We start from the raw sequence: 18,589 nt of genomic DNA on the forward strand, positions 1-18,589 counted from the left end.
ATTTTTGACATCAACCAAACATCGGTCATCTTCTCATCAGTGACATGCATCTAAACAGTCTCTGGGTCATTGTGTGTACAGATTTTGGACATCTTCTCGGACACTTTTAATGCTTCAAGACAGTTTGCTGCAATTATAAATCACACATGTCTTGAGGAAGATCATTAGGAAGTGATTTACCTTCTATGTGTGATTTGATTGGACAGGAATCACAGGACTGATTCTTCTAATCCCCATAGACAGGAAATAATACAGTAGTGTCTGCAGGTTGAAGGACAGTAGAGGAGTAAAAGTAACATGTACTCAAGTGAAAGTAAAAGTACACAATTATAAAACTACTGAGTAAATTACAATGTCTGAGAGAAACTACTCAATTACAGCAGTCTGAGTATTTGTGATCTGTTACTATACACCACTGTGTAGTATAATACGCTTTAATTTAGTATGATTCAAATAAACTATATAGTATTTACTATTAATTACTTTAGTATTTTTCCACATTGATAAAGATCATTTGAATATATTAATTTTAGTTTTAAAAAGTAACATTTAATGCAAAATTACCTTTCTGTGTATTCAGCGTGAAAATTATATTGAAGTAAATCAACATACATCTTTTGTGCAAATAAAGAATGACAAACAAACCAACCAATTTTAATCAAAAACTTTAATGCCGCCATTAAAATCAACATTGTTTGCTTTATCAAAACAAATAATTATTTATTACTGATTTGTAGTTTTCCCACCCTAGTCACACACACACACACACACACACACACGCACACAGTGTTATTTCACATAAATCTGACAGTAGACACATTGTTGGCTGCTCTCTCCTCTGATTGGTCACAGTCATGTCAACCCATGAGCGCTTGTCTATTGTCCCGCTTTGAATAAAGCTTTGTCTGAATGAATAACATGCAATGAATAAGTGAAGATATGCTTGCGTCTGCGAGGAAACAAACAGTGGATCTCAGTCTCAAACTCAACCAGTGGAGCTGATTAATAACAGAGTGTGGAGAATTATTCAGAAGCAGGGCCTTCATACTGGAGAGTTTCATCTACAGATTCATCTTCATCCTGCAGACACAAGCCAGATATGAACACGTCAGTGGTTCAAAGTTAATTACTGAACACAAAAACATTATTGATAGATTATTCATCCCACATGAAAAACATACTTCAGTAATTTAGAGTAAATACTATAGTGTTTTTGATAAATATTAAAGTTAAATGTATTATACTCTATATAAAAATTATGTTATTTACAACTCTAATGAATGTTCCAGCATACTGTAGTATTGAGTATAGTGAATTGATGAACTGTAATAAATACTGTAGTGTTCTTTACTACAGCAAACTGTGGTTTATTTGTAGTATAATGCACCCTATAGTTGTAGAAAAGTATAGTATTGGGTCATTTGTTTATGTTACTGTAGAAGTTACTATGGTACCTATAGAATCACTAGATCAATTACTATAGTTGTTGTATCCCCATAGCAACTGTAGAATAACCACAACAGATCAATTACTATAGTTACCAAAACAGCTAGAATCACCCCAGCAGATCAATTACTATAGTTAAGTTACCATAGCAACTATAGAATTACCACAACAGATTAATTACTATAGTCGAGTTACCATAGCAACTATAGAATTACCACAACAGATCAATTACTATAGTCGAGTTACCATAGGAACTATAGAATTACCACAACAGATCAATAACTATAGTCGAGTTACCATAGCAACTATAAAATTACCACAACAGATCAATAACTATAGTCGAGTTACCATAGCAACTTTAGAATTACCACAACAGATCAATTACTATAGTTGAGTTACCATAGCAACTATAGCATAACCACAACAGATCAATTGCTATAGTTGAGCTACCATGACAACAATAAAATAACCACAACAGATCAAGTTCTAAAGCTGTTGTATTGCCGTAGCAACTATACAATTACTAAAACAGATCAATTACTTTAGTTGTTGTGTTACTATAGCAACTATAGAATTACCACAACAGATCAATTACTATAGTCAAGTTACCATAGCAACTATAAAATTACCACAACAGATCAATTACTATAGTCAAGTTACCATAGCAACTATAGAATTACCACAACAGATCAATAACTATAGTCGAGTTACCATAGCAACTATAGAATTACCACAACAGATCAATAACTATAGCCGAGTTACCATAGAAACTGTAGAATTATGACAACAGATCAATAACTATAGCTGTTGTATAACCATAGCAACTATAGCATAACCACAACAGATCAATTGCTATAGTTGAGTTACCATGACAACAATAAAATAACCACAACAGATCAAGTTCTAAAGCTGTTGTATTGCCGTAGCAACTATAGAATTACTAAAACAGATCAATTACTTTAGTTGTTGTGTTACTATAGCAACTATAGAATTACCACAACAGATCAGTCACAGTAGTTGGGTTACCATAGCAACTGTAGAATTACCACAACAGATCAATTGCTATAGTTGAGTTACTATAGCAACTATAAAATAACCCTAACAGATCAAGTACTAAATCTGTTATATCACCATAGGAACTGCAGAATCACCACAACAAATCAATCACAGTAGTTGAGTTACGATAGCAACTATAGATTTACCACAACAGATCAGTTACTATTGCTGTTGCATCCCCATAGCAACTATAGAATGAGCAACAGATCTGACTATAGTAGTTTACTATAGTATAGTTCAAAAGCACTACAGTATTTACTGTATTACTACAGTATTTTGTCATATATGATGGAATGCAGTTTTTATAACAGTTGCTCATTTGTCTAATGTTTTAATACATCTTGTTTTAGAGTGTAGAACATTCTGAAGTAACAGTCCCACAATATTTGCTCAATGATAAAACATTAACAAGACAACATTTACTAAAGAGTTCAGGGGACATTCAGAAGTTTTATAATGTAGTGAAAGGGGAGTGAAGGCAAAAGCATCATTCTTCAAACATGTTTGTGGTAACTGAGATTGAACTGTTATGGAGAATCAATCATTTGATTTGGTCTAAAAATAATAAACTATACCTCATTAGAATCACTCATTCTGTCAGCGCGGGTGACGTCTTCATCATAACCCTCCAACATCTGATCAAACAGAAGAAAAGCACACACAGAAACGCTTGTTGTTTAGTGCACTTCAGTTTTTACTACAGTAAACTGTGTTTTATTGTAGTATAATATACACTACAGCTGTAGAAAACTATAGTATTGGCTCATTTGTTCATATTACTATAGTTGTTGTGTTACCATAGCAACAATAGAATTACCACAAAAGAGCAATTACTATAGTTGTGTTACCATAGCAACAATAGAATTACCACAACAAATCAGTTACTATAGTTATTGTTACCATAGCAACAATAGAATTACCACAAAAGATCCTTTACAATAGTTGTGTTACCATAGCAAAAATTGAATTACCCCAACAAATCAGTTACTATAGTTGTGTTACCATAGCAACAATAGAATTACCACAAAAGATCAATTACAACTATAGAATTACCACAATAGATTAGTTACTATAGTTGTTGTGTTACCATAGCAACAATGGAATTACCACAACAAATCAGTTACTATAGTTGTTGTGTTACCATAGCAACAATGGAATTACCACAACAAATCAGTTACTATAGTTGTTGTTACCATAGCAACAATAGAATTACCACAAAAGATCAATTATAATAGTTTTGTGTTGCAATAGCAACTATAGAATTACCACAACAGATCAATTACTGTAGTTTTGTGTTACCATAGCAACTACAAAAAAAGGCCTGGAAATGACAAAAACGGCACTTTTTTGGCAGAGGAAGTTAAAAATATTCGACGTCCTGTTGAGTCTGAGATTTCGCTCCAAGAGACTTTTTTGTAGGTTTTGGGATGTGTGTGTGCGTCATTCTTTGATTTTCAGGCCAGTCTGTTAATTGTGCATAGGTGGCGCTGTCGAGCCGTTTGCCACTCCCACTTTGAAACCTATAAAAACGTACATTGTCTCCACTTCTGGGGCGTGTGCAAAGTTTCGTGAGTTTTCGAGCATGTTTAGACCCTCAAAATCGCAATTCATTCTCAAAAAAAGAATAATAATAATAATAATAATAATAATAATAATAATAAACGAAGCAATTCCAATAGGGCCTACCCAGTGCTTCGGTGCCCGGTCCCTAACTACCACAACAGATCAATTACTATAGTTTTGGGTTTCCATAGCAACTGTAGAATGACCACAACAGATTCATTTAAGTATTTAACGGTAGGCTCATTTACTATAGATTACTGTAGTATGTTATGTTTGTTGATGAAACAAATGCAATCTCACTAGATAATCTTCATCCTCTTCATCATCCTCCTCTTTAACAGGAATAATGTTTATCCCATGTTGTTCAGTGAGTCTTCAATTCAAAAAAGAAATCAGATATTAATTCAGCAAGTCTGATTTTATGGCAGATTTATGAATTAACGCAAATAAAACTCACGGGTATTTACTTGAATATCGTCTCCCTGTGAGCATGAATGAAGTGTATAGTTAAATATCAAAAACTGATCAAAAATGAACAAGAAATGTTAGTTATTTTTCAATGATAAACTCACGCAGCACAACCCCATAAACACAGCAAGTCGTCACGGCAACAATCAGCACAGCAAAACAGGTGAAAACGACGACCGCAACCAAAGGAGAGACTCTATTCAGCTCTGAAATAAACACAGAGACAAATAAAATATGACTGAATATAAATAAAAATTAAATACTGAAATTAAATTAACTAGTTTGAAAGTGAAAAAAAGCATTTAATTTTATATTACGTTATAAACATTCTCTGTCTTATGGCTTTACATTTTTTAAATAAACACTCATATTACAGCTGTGATTTGCCATTTTGGTTTTCCATTCAGCTGATCTTTTAGCTTAGCTTAGCATAGATCATTGAATCGGATTAGACCATTAGCATCTCGCTCAAAACATGTTAAATAATAATTTGGATAATTTTACTATTTTTAAATCTTAATTTTCCATGTGCACTAGGACCGATGAGTGCATTATTTTACTGTCATATTTTTATTGCAATATATATATATATATATATATATATATATATATATATATATATATATATATATATATATATATATATATATATATATATATTTATATATTTACGTCAGATTATGTAAAAGATATACTTTTGGATGATTTCAGAAAGCAGTAAGTGTTCAGTTTGGCTTTAATTTAGTCTTCTTTACCTTCTTTACTGATGATCATCTTTGCGCTGCTGATGCTGCTGCTGTTGTCGAATCTGTCCGCAGCATCACAGTGGTAAAATCCATCACTGTTTCGACCCACAGACAGCGAGAGGAAGGATTCGTCTGAATAGGCCACGGCATAGAAAACTCCGCGACCCGTCAGTCTGCTGCCGTTGTGGAACCAGCGATACACCGGAAACGTCCCTCGCTCCACTTTACAGAGCAAACCCACACCGACAACCTGGAAGTCTTTTTTGTGTGTGAAGGGTGTCAATGTCACAGCGCCACCTACAGGCTCTGAAACACACCGCAAATACAGCCGAGGTCAGAATTATTATTTACATTTACATTTACATTTAGTCATTTAGCAGACGCTTTTATCCAAAGCGACTTACAAATGAGGACAAGGAAGCAATTTACACAACTATAAGAGCAGCAGTGAACAAGTGCTATAGACAAGTTTCAGGTGTGTAAAGTCTAAGAAGCAAAGCATTAGTAATGTTGTTTTTTTGAGAGAGAGAGAGTACAGTTAGTGGTATAGCCAGAGAGGCAGTTACAGATTAGGAAGGAAAGTGGAGACTAAACAGTTGAGTTTTTAGTCGTTTCTTGAAGACAGCAAGTGACTCGGCTGTTCTGATGTAGTTAGGGAGTTCATTCCACCAACTGGGCAGATTGAATGTGAGAGTTCGGGAAAGTGATTTCTTCCCTCTTTGGGATGGAACAACGAGGCGACGTTCATTCACAGAACGCAAGTTTCTGGAGGGCACATATATCTGCAGAAGTGAGAGCAGATACGAAGGAGCAAAGCCAGAGGTCACTTTGTAAGCAAACATCAGAGCTTTGAATTTGATGCGGGCAGCAACTGGCAGCCAGTGCAAACGGGTGAGTAGCGGAGTGACATGTGCTCTTTTGGGTTTATCATAGACCACTCGTGCTGCTGCGTTCTGAAGCAGCTGAAGAGGTTTGATAGAATTAGCTGGAAGCCCGGCTAGCAGAGAGTTGCAATAATCTAGTTTGGAGAGAACAAGAGCTTGAACAATGAGTTGAGCTGCATGTTCAGATAGGAAGGGTCGGACCTTTCTGATGTTGTAGAGTGCGAATTATCTCTCCTGTTGAAGAATAACCAAACATTCATTCATTTTCTTGTCGGCTTAGTCTGTTTATTAATCTGGCCAATTTATTCAGCATATGTTTTATACAGCGGATCCCTTTCAACTGCAACCCATCACTGTGAAACATCCATACACACTCATTCACACACACACACTACAGACAATTTAGCCTACCCAATTCACCTACACCACATATGTTTGAACTTGTGGGGGAAACCGGAGCACCCGGAGGAAACCCATGCCAACACGGGGAGAACATGCAAACTCCACACAGAAATGTCAACTGACCCAGCCGAGGCTCGAACCAGAGACCTTCTTGCTGTGAGGTGAACGTGCTACCCACTGCACCACTGTGACGCACATCTCTAATCATAATCTTCAACACATTTCTAATCATAATAGTGTTAATAACTCATCTGTAATAACTGATTTATTTTCTCTTTGTCATGATGACAGTAAATAATATTAGACTAGATATTCTTCAAGACACTTCTATACAGCTTAAAGTAAAGGCTTATCTAGGTTAATTAGGGTAAAGTTAGGGTTATTAGACAAGTCATTGTATAACGGTGGTTTCTTCTTTGGAACCAAACCGAACAGTCTGTAAATATCAATGTCAACAAGACTGGAGATTATGCTAAAAAAGATGCCTGTTCTAGCATAAAAGTTCATATGTAATAATTTCTATGTTGAATAAAATCAAGAGTTATCTATAGGATCCCTCGAGGAAGAGTAAAACCAAAGAACTAAGCATCTAAAACAGATTTTTACCAAAAAATGTTAATATCTGAAAGTATCAAACCAAACACGCCCATAACACAACAGACCACGCCCCCTTTCGAATATATCCATTATCATTACTAGACTAGATACACCCTGATTAATGCTGATTGGCTCTAGGTGTGTTTTGGGAAACATTCCTTCATTCATTCATTTACCTTCGGCTTAGTTCCTTATTTATCAGCGGTCACCACAGAGGAATGAACCGCCAACTATTCCAGCATATGTTTTATGCAGCAGATGCCTTTTCAGCTGCAACCCAGTACTGGGAAACACCCTTACACACTTATTCACACCCACACTCGTACACTACGGCCAATTTAGTTAATCAATTCCCCTATAGTGCATGTGTTTGGACTGTGGGGGAAACCGGAGCACCCGGAGGAAACCCACACCAACACGGGGAGAACATGCAAACTCCACACAGAAACACCAACTGACCCACAGAGCCACCATTTTAAGAACATTTGTCAAATGTTGCTTAATGCATCTTTATATTTAGGTATGTGGGTTAGTTCCAGGGTGCGAATTATACATTGATGATCGGAGGAGGTCAACATTTTCCATAATGTTGTAAGGTTATTTTGTGTAATACATGCTTCATTGAGTCAAATTGATGTATTACACAAACTAACATTAATGTCAATGTATAACTAGATATTAAAGTTTGAGGACAAACTTTATGGTGGCTTGAAAAGCCGAGTCTGAATTAGCATGTTACTAGCATGAATTAGCAAGTAACTAGCATGATTCTAGCATGAATTAGCATGTTACTAGCATGTTTCTAGCATGAATTAGCATGATTCTAGCATGAATTAGCATGAGTTAGCATGTTACTAGCATGTTTCTAGCATGAATTAGCATGTTACTAGCATGATTTTAGCATGAATTAGCATGTTACTAGCATGTTTCTAGCATGAATTAGCATGTTACTAGCATGTTTCTAGCATGATTTAGCATGTTATTAGCATGATTCTAGCATGAATTAGCATGTTTCTAGCATGAATTAGCATGTTATTAGCATGATTCTAGCATGAATTAGCATGTTACTAGCATGATTCTAGCATGAATTAGCATGTTACTAGCATGTTTTTAGCATGAATTAGCATGTTACTAGCATGATTCTAGCATGAATTAGCATGTTACTAGCATGTTTCTAGCATTAATTAGCATGTTACTAGCATGTTTCTAGCATGAATTAGCATGTTTCTAGCATGAATTAGCATGTTATTAGCATGAATTAGCATGTTATTAGCATGATTCTAGCATGAATTAGCATGTTACTAGCATGAATTAGCATGTTACTAGCATGATTCTAGCATGAATTACCATGTTACTAACATGATTCTAGCATGAATTAGCATGTTTCTAGCATGAATTAGCATGATTCTAGCATGAATTAGCATGTTACTAGCATGTTTCTAGCATGAGTTAGCATGTTACTAGCATGTTTCTAGCATGAATTAACATGTTACTAGCATGATTCTAGCATGAATTAGCAGGTTACTAGCATGAATTAGCATGTTACTAGCATGTTTCTAGCATGATTTAACATGTTATTAGCATGCTTCTAGCATGAATTAGCATGTTTCTAGCATGAATTAGCATGTTATTAGCATGATTCTAGCATGAATTAGCATGTTACTAGCATGATTCTAGCATGAATTAGCATGTTACTAGCATGTTTCTAGCATGAATTAGCATGTTAATAGCATGATTCTAGCATGAATTAGCATGTTACTAGCATGATTCTAGCATGAATTAGCATGTTATTAGCATGATTCTAGCATGAATTAGCATGTTACTAGCATGATTCTAGCATGAATTAGCATGTTACTAGCATGATTCTAGCATGAATTAGCATGTTACTAGCATGATTCTAGCATGGATTAGCATGTAACTAGCATGATTCTAGCATGAATTAGCATGTTACTAGCATGTTTCTAGCATGAATTAGCATGTTACTAGCATGATTCTAGCATGAATTAGCATGTTACTAGCATGATTCTAGCATGAATTAGCATGTTACTAGCATGTTTCTAGCATGATCTAGCATGTTACTAGCATGATTCTAGCATGAATTACCATGTTATTAGCATGATTCTAGCATGAATTAGCATGTTACTAGCATGATTCTAGCATGAATTAGCATGTTACTAGCATGATTCTAGCATGGATTAGCATGTAACTAGCATGATTCTAGCATGAATTAGCATGTTACTAGCATGTTTCTAGCATGAATTAGCATGTTACTAGCATGATTCTAGCATGAATTAGCATGTTACTAGCATGATTCTAGCATGAATTAGCATGTTACTAGCATGTTTCTAGCATGATCTAGCATGTTACTAGCATGATTCTAGCATGAATTAGCATGTTACTAGCATGTTTCTAGCATGAATTAGCATGTTACTAGCATGATTCTAGCATGAATTAGCATGTTATTAGCATGATTCTAGCATGAATTAGCATGTTACTAGCATGATTCTAGCATGAATTAGCATGTTACTAGCATGATTCTAGCATGGATTAGCATGTTACTAGCATGATTCTAGCATGAACTAGCATGTTACTAGCATGTTTCTAGCATGAATTAGCATGTAACTAGCATGATTCTAGCATTAATTAGCATGTAACTAGCATGTTACTAGCATGATTCTAGCATGAATCAGCTTGTTTCTAGCATGAATTAGCATGTTGTTAGCATGATTCTAGCATGAATTAGCATGTTACTAGCATGACTAGCATGTCACTATCGTGTTGCTAGCACCTTTCTAGCAAGATTAGCATGTCAGTAGGAAGTTTAAACTGTTAGCGTGTGTTAGAATAGCTAGTCACAGTCTCTGGGACAGTTGCTAGGGTGCTGAAATTGGTTGCTAGGGAGTGGCTAGTAAGTTTAAAGGTAATCAGTGATTGGCTGCTGGCTAGACTGAGTTGAATGAGGCCAGACTCTAGTCTGTAGGACAGTCTGATGCAGAGTTATGAGCTCACAAAGGTTGATCCAATGTTAAGTAAATGGGAGTCTTTTACAATGGAAGTCTATGGGACAGTTGCTAGGGTGCTGTAAGTGGTTGCTAGGGAGTGGCTAGTAAGTTAAAAAGTCATCAGTTATTGGCTGCTGGCTAGACTGAGTTAAATGAGTCCAGTTAGAAGTCTGTAGGACAGTCTGATGCAGAGTTATGAGCTCACAAAGTTTGACCCAATGTTAAGTCAATGGGACTTTTGGGATTTTTCTGGGTCGTTTTTCGGAAAACCCAAGGTCGGATCAGTTAGAAAAGATATAGCAACCCGAGTCAGACCAGTTCGAAGGTTTGACGAAAGTTTGAAGTATGTAGCTTGAAAGGCCTAGGAGGAGATACACTTAGAAATTAGTCTCAGAAGAATAAGAAGAAGAAGAAGAAGAAGAAGAAGAAGAAGAAGAAGAATAACTAGATATTAAAGTTTGAGGACAAACTTTATGGTGGCTTGAAAAGCAGAGTCTGAATTAGCATGTTACTAGCATGAATTAGCAAGTAACTAGCATGATTCTAACATAAATTAGCATGTAACTAGCATGATTCTAGCATGAATTAGCATGTTACTAGCATGTTTCTAGCATGAATTAGCATGATTCTAGCATGAATTAGCATGTTACTAGCATGTTTCTAGCATGAGTTAGCATGTTACTAGCATGTTTCTAGCATGAATTAGCATGTTACTAGCATGATTCTAGCATGAATTAGCATGTTACTAGCATGTTTCTAGCATGAATTAGCATGTTACTAGCATGTTTCTAGCATGATTTAGCATGTTATTAGCATGATTCTAGCATGAATTAGCATGTTTCTAGCATGAATTAGCATGTTATTAGCATGATTCTAGCATGAATTAGCATGTTATTAGCATGATTCTAGCATGAATTAGCATGTTACTAGTATGATTCTAGCATGGATTAGCATGTTACTAGCATGATTCTAGCATGGATTAGCATGTTACTAGCATGATTCTAGCATGAATTAGCATGTTACTAGCATGATTCTAGCATGAATTAGCATGTTTCTAGCATGATTCTAGCATGAATTAGCATGTTATTAGCATGATTCTAGCATGTTACTAGCATGATTCTAGCATGAATTAGCATGTTACTAGCATGATTCTAGCATGGATTAGCATGTAACTAGCATGATTCTAGCATGAATTAGCATGTTACTAGCATGTTTCTAGCATGAATTAGCATGTTATTAGCATGATTCTAGCATGAATAAGCATGTTACTAGCATGTTTCTAGCATGAATTAGCATGTTACTAGCATGTTTCTAGCATGAATTAGCATGTTACTAGCATGATTCTAGCATGAATTAGCATGTTACTAACATGATTCTAGCATGATCTAGCATGTTACTAGCATGATTCTAGCATAAATTAGCATGTTATTAGCATGATTCTAGCATGTTACTAGCATGATTCTAGCATGAATTAGCATGTTACTAGCATGATTCTAGCATGGATTAGCATGTAACTAGCATGATTCTAGCATGAATTAGCATGTTACTAGCATGTTTCTAGCATGAATTAGCATGTTATTAGCATGATTCTAGCATGAATAAGCATGTTACTAGCATGTTTCTAGCATGAATTAGCATGTTATTAGCATGATTCTAGCATGAATTAGCATGTTACTAGCATGATTTAGCATGAATTAGCATGTTACTAGCATGTTTCTAGCATGAATTAGCATGTTACTAGCATGATTCTAGCATGAATTAGCATGTTACTAGCATGATTCTAGCATGAATTAGCATGTTACTAGCATGATTCTAGCATGAATTAGCATGTTACTAGCATGATTCTAGCATGAATTAGCATGTTACTAGCATGACTCTAGCATGGATTAGCATGTTACTAGCATGATTCTAGCATGGATTAGCATGTTACTAGCATGATTCTAGCATGAATTAGCATGTTACTAGCATGTTTCTAGCATGAATTAGCATGTTACTAGCATGTTACTAGCATGTTTCTAGCATGAATTAGCATGTTACTAGCATGTTTCTAGCATGAATTAGCATGTTGTTAGCATGATTCTAGCATGAATTAGCATGTTTCTAGCATGAATTAGCATGTAACTAGCATGATTCTAGCATTAATTAGCATGTAACTAGCATGTTACTAGCATGATTCTAGCATGAATCAGCTTGTTTCTAGCAGGAATTAGCATGTTGTTAGCATGATTCTAGCATAAATTAGCATGTTACTAGCATGACTAGCATGTCACTATCGTGTTGCTAGCACCTTTCTAGCAAGATTAGCATGTCAGTAGGATGTTAAAACTGTTAGCGTGTGTTAGAATAGCTAGTCACAGTCTCTGGGACAGTTGCTAGGGTGCTGAAATTGGTTGCTAGGGAGTGGCTAGTAAGTTTAAAGGTAATCAGTGATTGGCTGCTGGCTAGACTGAGTTGAATGAGGCCAGACTCTAGTCTGTAGGACAGTCTGATGCAGAGTTATGAGCTCACAAAGGTTGATCCAATGTTAAGTAAATGGGAGTCTTTTACAATGGAAGTCTATGGGACAGTGGCTAGGGTGCTGTAAGTGGTTGCTAGGGAGTGGCTAGTAAGTTAAAAAGTCATCAGTTATTGGCTGCTGGCTAGACTGAGTTAAATGAGTCCAGTTAGAAGTCTGTAGGACAGTCTGATGCAGAGTTATGAGCTCACAAAGTTTGACCCAATGTTAAGTCAATGGGACTTTTGGGATTTTTCTGGGTCGTTTTTCGGAAAACCCAAGGTCGGATCAGTTAGAAAAGATATAGCAACCCGAGTCAGACCAGTTCGAAGGTTTGACGAAAGTTTGAAGTATGTAGCTTGAAAGGCCTAGGAGGAGATACACTTAGAAATTAGTCTCAGAAGAAGAAGAAGAAGAAGAAGTTTAAGATAGATAACAGTATGCTGGCTTTTCAAGCCACCATAATTTGCACTCTGACTAAATGACTAAAAGAACATATATATAAAATATATGAATATAAAATATATTCTATAATTGTTTTCATAATTTTCCCAATATAGATGCATTAAGCAATATAATTTTATTCCCCAAACACACTTGCAGCCAACTCACCCCTTAATGCTGACTGGCTGCAAGTGTGTTTAGGGAAGCCATGTTTTAAACATTGCTTAATGCATCTTTATCAGGATCATTATAAACATCTGTTTTTTTATTTGGGTTAGTTTGATGATTGAGCGACATACCTACAAATAATCTGGTGGGTTCACTCATCACCCAGTTTCCCTCATTACTAGCATTGCATTTCATGCGTCCCATATCGATGTTCATCTGGATGGGCACACTGAAGACGGCGCTGGTGTTATGGGTTGTTACAGTGGTGATGATGTCCGTGTGGTTCAGTAATGTAAAGGTGTTTTGCGGAGTTCCTTTATCAGCACGACACGTGATCGTGGCTTTATAATTACCATCCTCAATCTTCACAATGTCAAGCAGGATCTCAGGCTTTGACAAATATTCTAGAAAAACAAAATGAATGCTTTTATTATGTTTCTTCATCATTAAATCGGCATATTGGAACATGTTACACTGAAAAACTGGAGTAATTCTGCTGAATAATTACAGTTTATAATATGTAAGGAATTATTGATGACTGTTGAAATTTTAGAAAGTGTTTATTAGGTGTGTGTAAACATCTCCTGTGTGTAGCACTAGTGTCCTCCACATCACTTCCAAAGCCCTCTGTTGTGTTCTGATGTGATTTCTGACTGTTGTCGCTGTGAAAAATCATTAGCGGAGTGATATGGAGCTGTAATGCGCTCTAAACCTGCCGGAACTACTTTAGCTGTGCCTTTATCGCAGTGTTTCCCAACCCTGTTCCTGGAGGCACACCAACAGTACATATTTTGGATGTCTCCCTTATCTGACCCATTAACTTCAGGTGTTGGAGTCTCTTCTGATGTTCTGATGAGTTGAATCAGGTGTGTTTGATTAGGGAGAGGTTGAAAATGTGGACTGTTGGTGTGCCTTCAGGAACAGGGTTGGGAAACACTGCTTTATCTGACAATAACCAAACAACTGAGATTGACCAGCAGCCAATCAGAATCAAGCATTTAACAGACACATATCATAAATTCACTTCGAAATTATGATGTATCCCAAATTATGCTGTATTTTTGATCAAATGAATGCAGTGTAAGTTAGAAGAGGTGTGTTATTACTATACAAACCTTTAACATTTACAGTCACAGCTTCACTACTGGAGTTGTAGGTGATTGTGTCGTTGAACTGGTTTGATGCCACACACGTATAATCGCCTGTATGTTGAGCAGACAGTCTGTGTATGATCAGTGTGTCATTATTCCTGTCGTACCACATCTGAACTGGCATTTCGTTCAAGAACCAATCATAAGAGACGTATGTTCCTCGGGCATTTCTGCACTGGAGGGTCAAACTTTGTCCTTCCCACACATTCAGATCGGAAGGATCTGAAACGATTCCCAGTCCTTCCACTGGTGCTGCAAAACAGGCAATATGTGTAAATACGGATATGTATAACGCCTAAACATTGACAACACCAAAGCAATCTATTTACATAATATGATGACATAGCATAAATATCCAGTAGTATCTGGATGCAGCCTTCATGATGCAAGCTGAGACTGCATCTCTCAGCGACACAATGCAAGGGAGCGAGTGATGTCACTGTGACGGTTATGGTTGGTGAGCCTATTAAAAAGCATTGCATGCAGCTCAGATTGCACTGCATCCAGACCCCTCTCTAAACATCAGTTGTCACTCTATTTCTGCAATAATGTCTCAATATTTGGTAAGACTTTATTTTGATGGTCCATTTGTCTATTAGTAGACTGTCTGCTTAATATCTGCTGATACTCAACAGACGTTTAGCTGACTATAAGAGACTTTGCAAGTACATGTCAACTTACACTAACCCTAACCAAACAATCTGCTTATAATCTAATGAGAATTAGCTGGCATGTAGATGCAGTGTAACTTAAATTCAACAAACGGACCATCAAAATAAAGTCTGACCCAATATTTTTAAGTTGAAAGCTCTGTCATTTTAAATTCTATACTGCAATGCAATACAAAGATGAATGAGAGAAACCTTTCACCGCTGAAGGTCAGAGAAAGTAAAGGTTAGGAAATAATCATTGCTCAAAATCCTGATAATCAGATTTAATACTTATGATGATTTCTCTTTGAAAAATAAATGTAGGGAAAATCAAGTTGCCTAGTGCAATAAGAGTTTTGATTAATATTTCAATATAAATACCTATTGGAATGAGGAAATTATGCTTGATTATTCCTGCATATTTTCAAGGAGAAATGAGCATGAGTATCAAATCAACAGGCTTTTAAGAAATGTTTATTTCCAGAACCTTTACTTTCTCTGTCCTTCAGTGGTGGAAGGTTTCTTTTGTTCGTTGTCATTAATTAAGATAAACCAACTCAATTTTACAGGCTATTTGAAGATAATGTCAGCATAGATTAAAGGATTATGGAGTTTTAGATGAAGCGCACATGAACAGAGGAGTATCCATAGACTGATGTATTCTGACACAGTGACGCTGCCTACTGTTGTTAATCCATTGCAATAGTGATACAGAGGCAATTGTAGCTCCGCCCTCTTCTATAAAGAGCACAATCTCATTTGCATTTAAAGCGACAGTCACCAAAACGCCAAAAATTAGGATCAAAGCCTGACAGGGTCAGTTTCAGAGAGTTAGAGAACATTATCCGTGTGCTATTCTCAGCTCAAACTCTCTCTCACACACACACACACACACACACACACACACACACACACACACACACGCACACACACACACACACACACACACACACACTTTAGATACAGCAGCGATGCATTAAAAAGGGGCAGAACAGGTCTCCTTTTAATAGTGTTAATCTGTTTGTCACTCACTAATGACTCTGAGGTCCCAGGCGTCACTGTAGGAGCTCTGGATGTCTGTGTTATTGTGTGCGCTGGCCTTGCAGATCAGTCGACCGTCGTGATGCTCTCTTACGAATAAAAGTAAATTGGCTCTTTCTCCAGTCAGTGAGGTGTGATATGAAATAATCTTATCTGGGTTTGTCTCAGCGTAGAGCTCATAATGGACCCTCACTGTGTCCGGTTGTCCAGGAATCTCACAGTAGAAATACTCAATTGAGTCTTTTAATGCGATGGATGGACCATTCAGCACTGGTTTATCAAGCCTGTGTTCATTCATTCCTCCTGAAACAGATCAATCAGAGTATTAAAGGGTCAGTTCACCCCAAATTACAATTCTGTCATCTTTTCTTCATCCTTCACTTGTTGTTTTTTCTTCTGTTTAACATTAAACAAGATGTACTGAAGAATGCTGGGAAAAGCAGCCATTGATTTTCACAGTATTCATTTTGATCCTACACTCTATCAAATATCCGTTAAGGAACAGTTTCTGTATTTCGTGATATTTCTATGTGTATTTGCGGTGGTGAATTGCATTATGGGATGTTGATCTGTGCTCTGTCCTACTTTTAATGTTGGATATTCAACTCTACAGTTTAACATAGTGCATTTTATTGACAGATCAGTGGGTTCAAATAATAATGTAATGTATTAGAAATAATATCTAGAGAAATAAGTGTGTAGAATAGCAGAAAATGTGCTCAAAAGGTTTCTGTAGCGTAATATACAACACCAACACAGACATTATAGCACTGCACACTATTGCACATGCCCAGAACGCTTTTACTTTTAGAGGTTAAAAGTTGTTGGAAGAAAGATGGAGATCCTATAATGCAGCTCAGCAGCAGAAATAAATGGGCAGTAAAATCATTATGCTTTTTAATTTCATCGTGGGATCTTGATCTTTAGTAGAGTGTTTCAAAATGCCAAGAAATTCTCAATGTAAATATGCATTTTTATTTAATGCATACACATTTTTAGACATAAAACTGTTACACTCATATTAGTGTCTGTTTAAATACAGGATTTAAATAAAGAGGACACCTTGTAAAGCTGAGGCTGTGTTACACTGTTATTATTTGGATGCTTGAAAATACCAAATATCTGAAAAGAAAAGAACATGAACTCTAACCATATAAATGCCAGAATAAACATGGAAACTAAAGCTACTTACCCGTCCTGGCATGCAGAACAGAAAGACCTGGTGAAAAAAGATGCACACCAGTAAGAAAAGAGCTAAATATAAAAGACAAGTAAGATTCATCAGACATTCCCTTTACCTATGAGGATCAGATGCATTGATGTCATCACTGCAAATGAGGAAGAGCACAATATCCAAACAGCAGAGGAAGAACTTTTATTATTAATAGCGTATTTGACTGCAGATTAACATGCAGAAAAGGAAAGCAGTTGAGCAGAGCTGACGGGTCCACCCTGAACACTGCATGTGTTGAGTACTGATAGCACAGATGACCAGTATACACTCATTAATATTATCAATACTAATGGACGAATGCTGATGAGCCACAACAACAGCTCTCATTCTGTGCCAAAGACTCTTTTATATTTACATTTAATTTAGTTTTTAATTTAATTAAAATTTGTATTAAATTTAAGTTGTTTATTATATTTAGGTTATTTAAATGTAATTTTATTGATTTGTTGGTTGCTTTATTTATTTATTGGTTTATTAATTGATTGGTTTATTGATTGATTGATTGATTGGTTTGTTTATTTGTTCATTGTTTGCGTGGTTGCTTTATTTATTTGTTCATTGATTGATTGGTTGGTTTATTTATTGGTTTATTGATTGATTGGTTGGTTTATTTATTGGTTTATTGATTGATTGGTTGGTTTATTTATTGGTTTATTGATTGATTGGTTGGTTTATTTATTGGTTTATTGATTGATTGGTTGGTTTGTTTATTGGTTTATTGATTGATTGGTTGGTTTATTTATTGGTTTATTGATTGATTGGTTGGTTAGTTTATTTGTTCAAGGATTGATTGGTTAGTTTATTTTTTTAATAGATTGCTTTATTGATTGATTAATTGATTGGTTTATTTATTTATCGATTGGTTTGTTTATTTATTGATTGATTGGTTTATTTATTTGGTTATTGATTCCTTGCTTGGTTTATTTATTTATCGATTGATTTATTGATTGATTGGTTTATTTATTGATTGATCAATTGGTTTGTTTATTTGTTCATTCATTGCTTGGTTTGTTTATTTATTTATCGATTAGTTTGTTGATTGATTGGTTGGTTTATTTATTTATTGATTGCTTGATTGATTGACTGATTGCTTGGTTGGTTTATTTATGATTGGTTTATTGATTGATTGTTTGTTTTATTTATTGATTGATTGGTTGGTTTGTTTATTTGTTCATTGATTGCTTGGTTGGTTTATTTATTTATCGATTGGTTTATCGATTGATTGTTTGGTTTATTTATTGGT

The 18,589-nt window shown here is 35.7% G+C and overlaps 1 protein-coding gene across 1 annotated transcript; it reads right to left on the bottom strand.

The window, feature by feature from the left end:
- Positions 1-680: 680 nt before the first annotated feature.
- On the bottom strand, positions 681-17,534 carry si:dkey-93h22.7 (Fc receptor-like protein 5). The gene is made up of 11 exons (XM_056468362.1): positions 17,411-17,534; positions 17,305-17,331; positions 16,104-16,415; positions 14,386-14,673; positions 13,402-13,674; positions 5,289-5,585; positions 4,638-4,739; positions 4,523-4,547; positions 4,366-4,438; positions 3,078-3,137; positions 681-1,080 (listed from the first exon to the last, which is right to left on the bottom strand). Exons 1-11 carry the CDS (start codon positions 17,436-17,438, stop codon positions 1,024-1,026), a joined length of 1,542 nt encoding a protein of 513 aa, XP_056324337.1. The 5' UTR covers positions 17,439-17,534; the 3' UTR covers positions 681-1,023.
- Between the last annotated feature and the right edge of the window lie 1,055 nt (positions 17,535-18,589).

This window comes from Danio aesculapii, chromosome 11 (genome assembly GCF_903798145.1).
Source record: "Danio aesculapii chromosome 11, fDanAes4.1, whole genome shotgun sequence".
In the NCBI taxonomy this organism is placed as follows: Eukaryota; Metazoa; Chordata; class Actinopteri; order Cypriniformes; family Danionidae; genus Danio; species Danio aesculapii.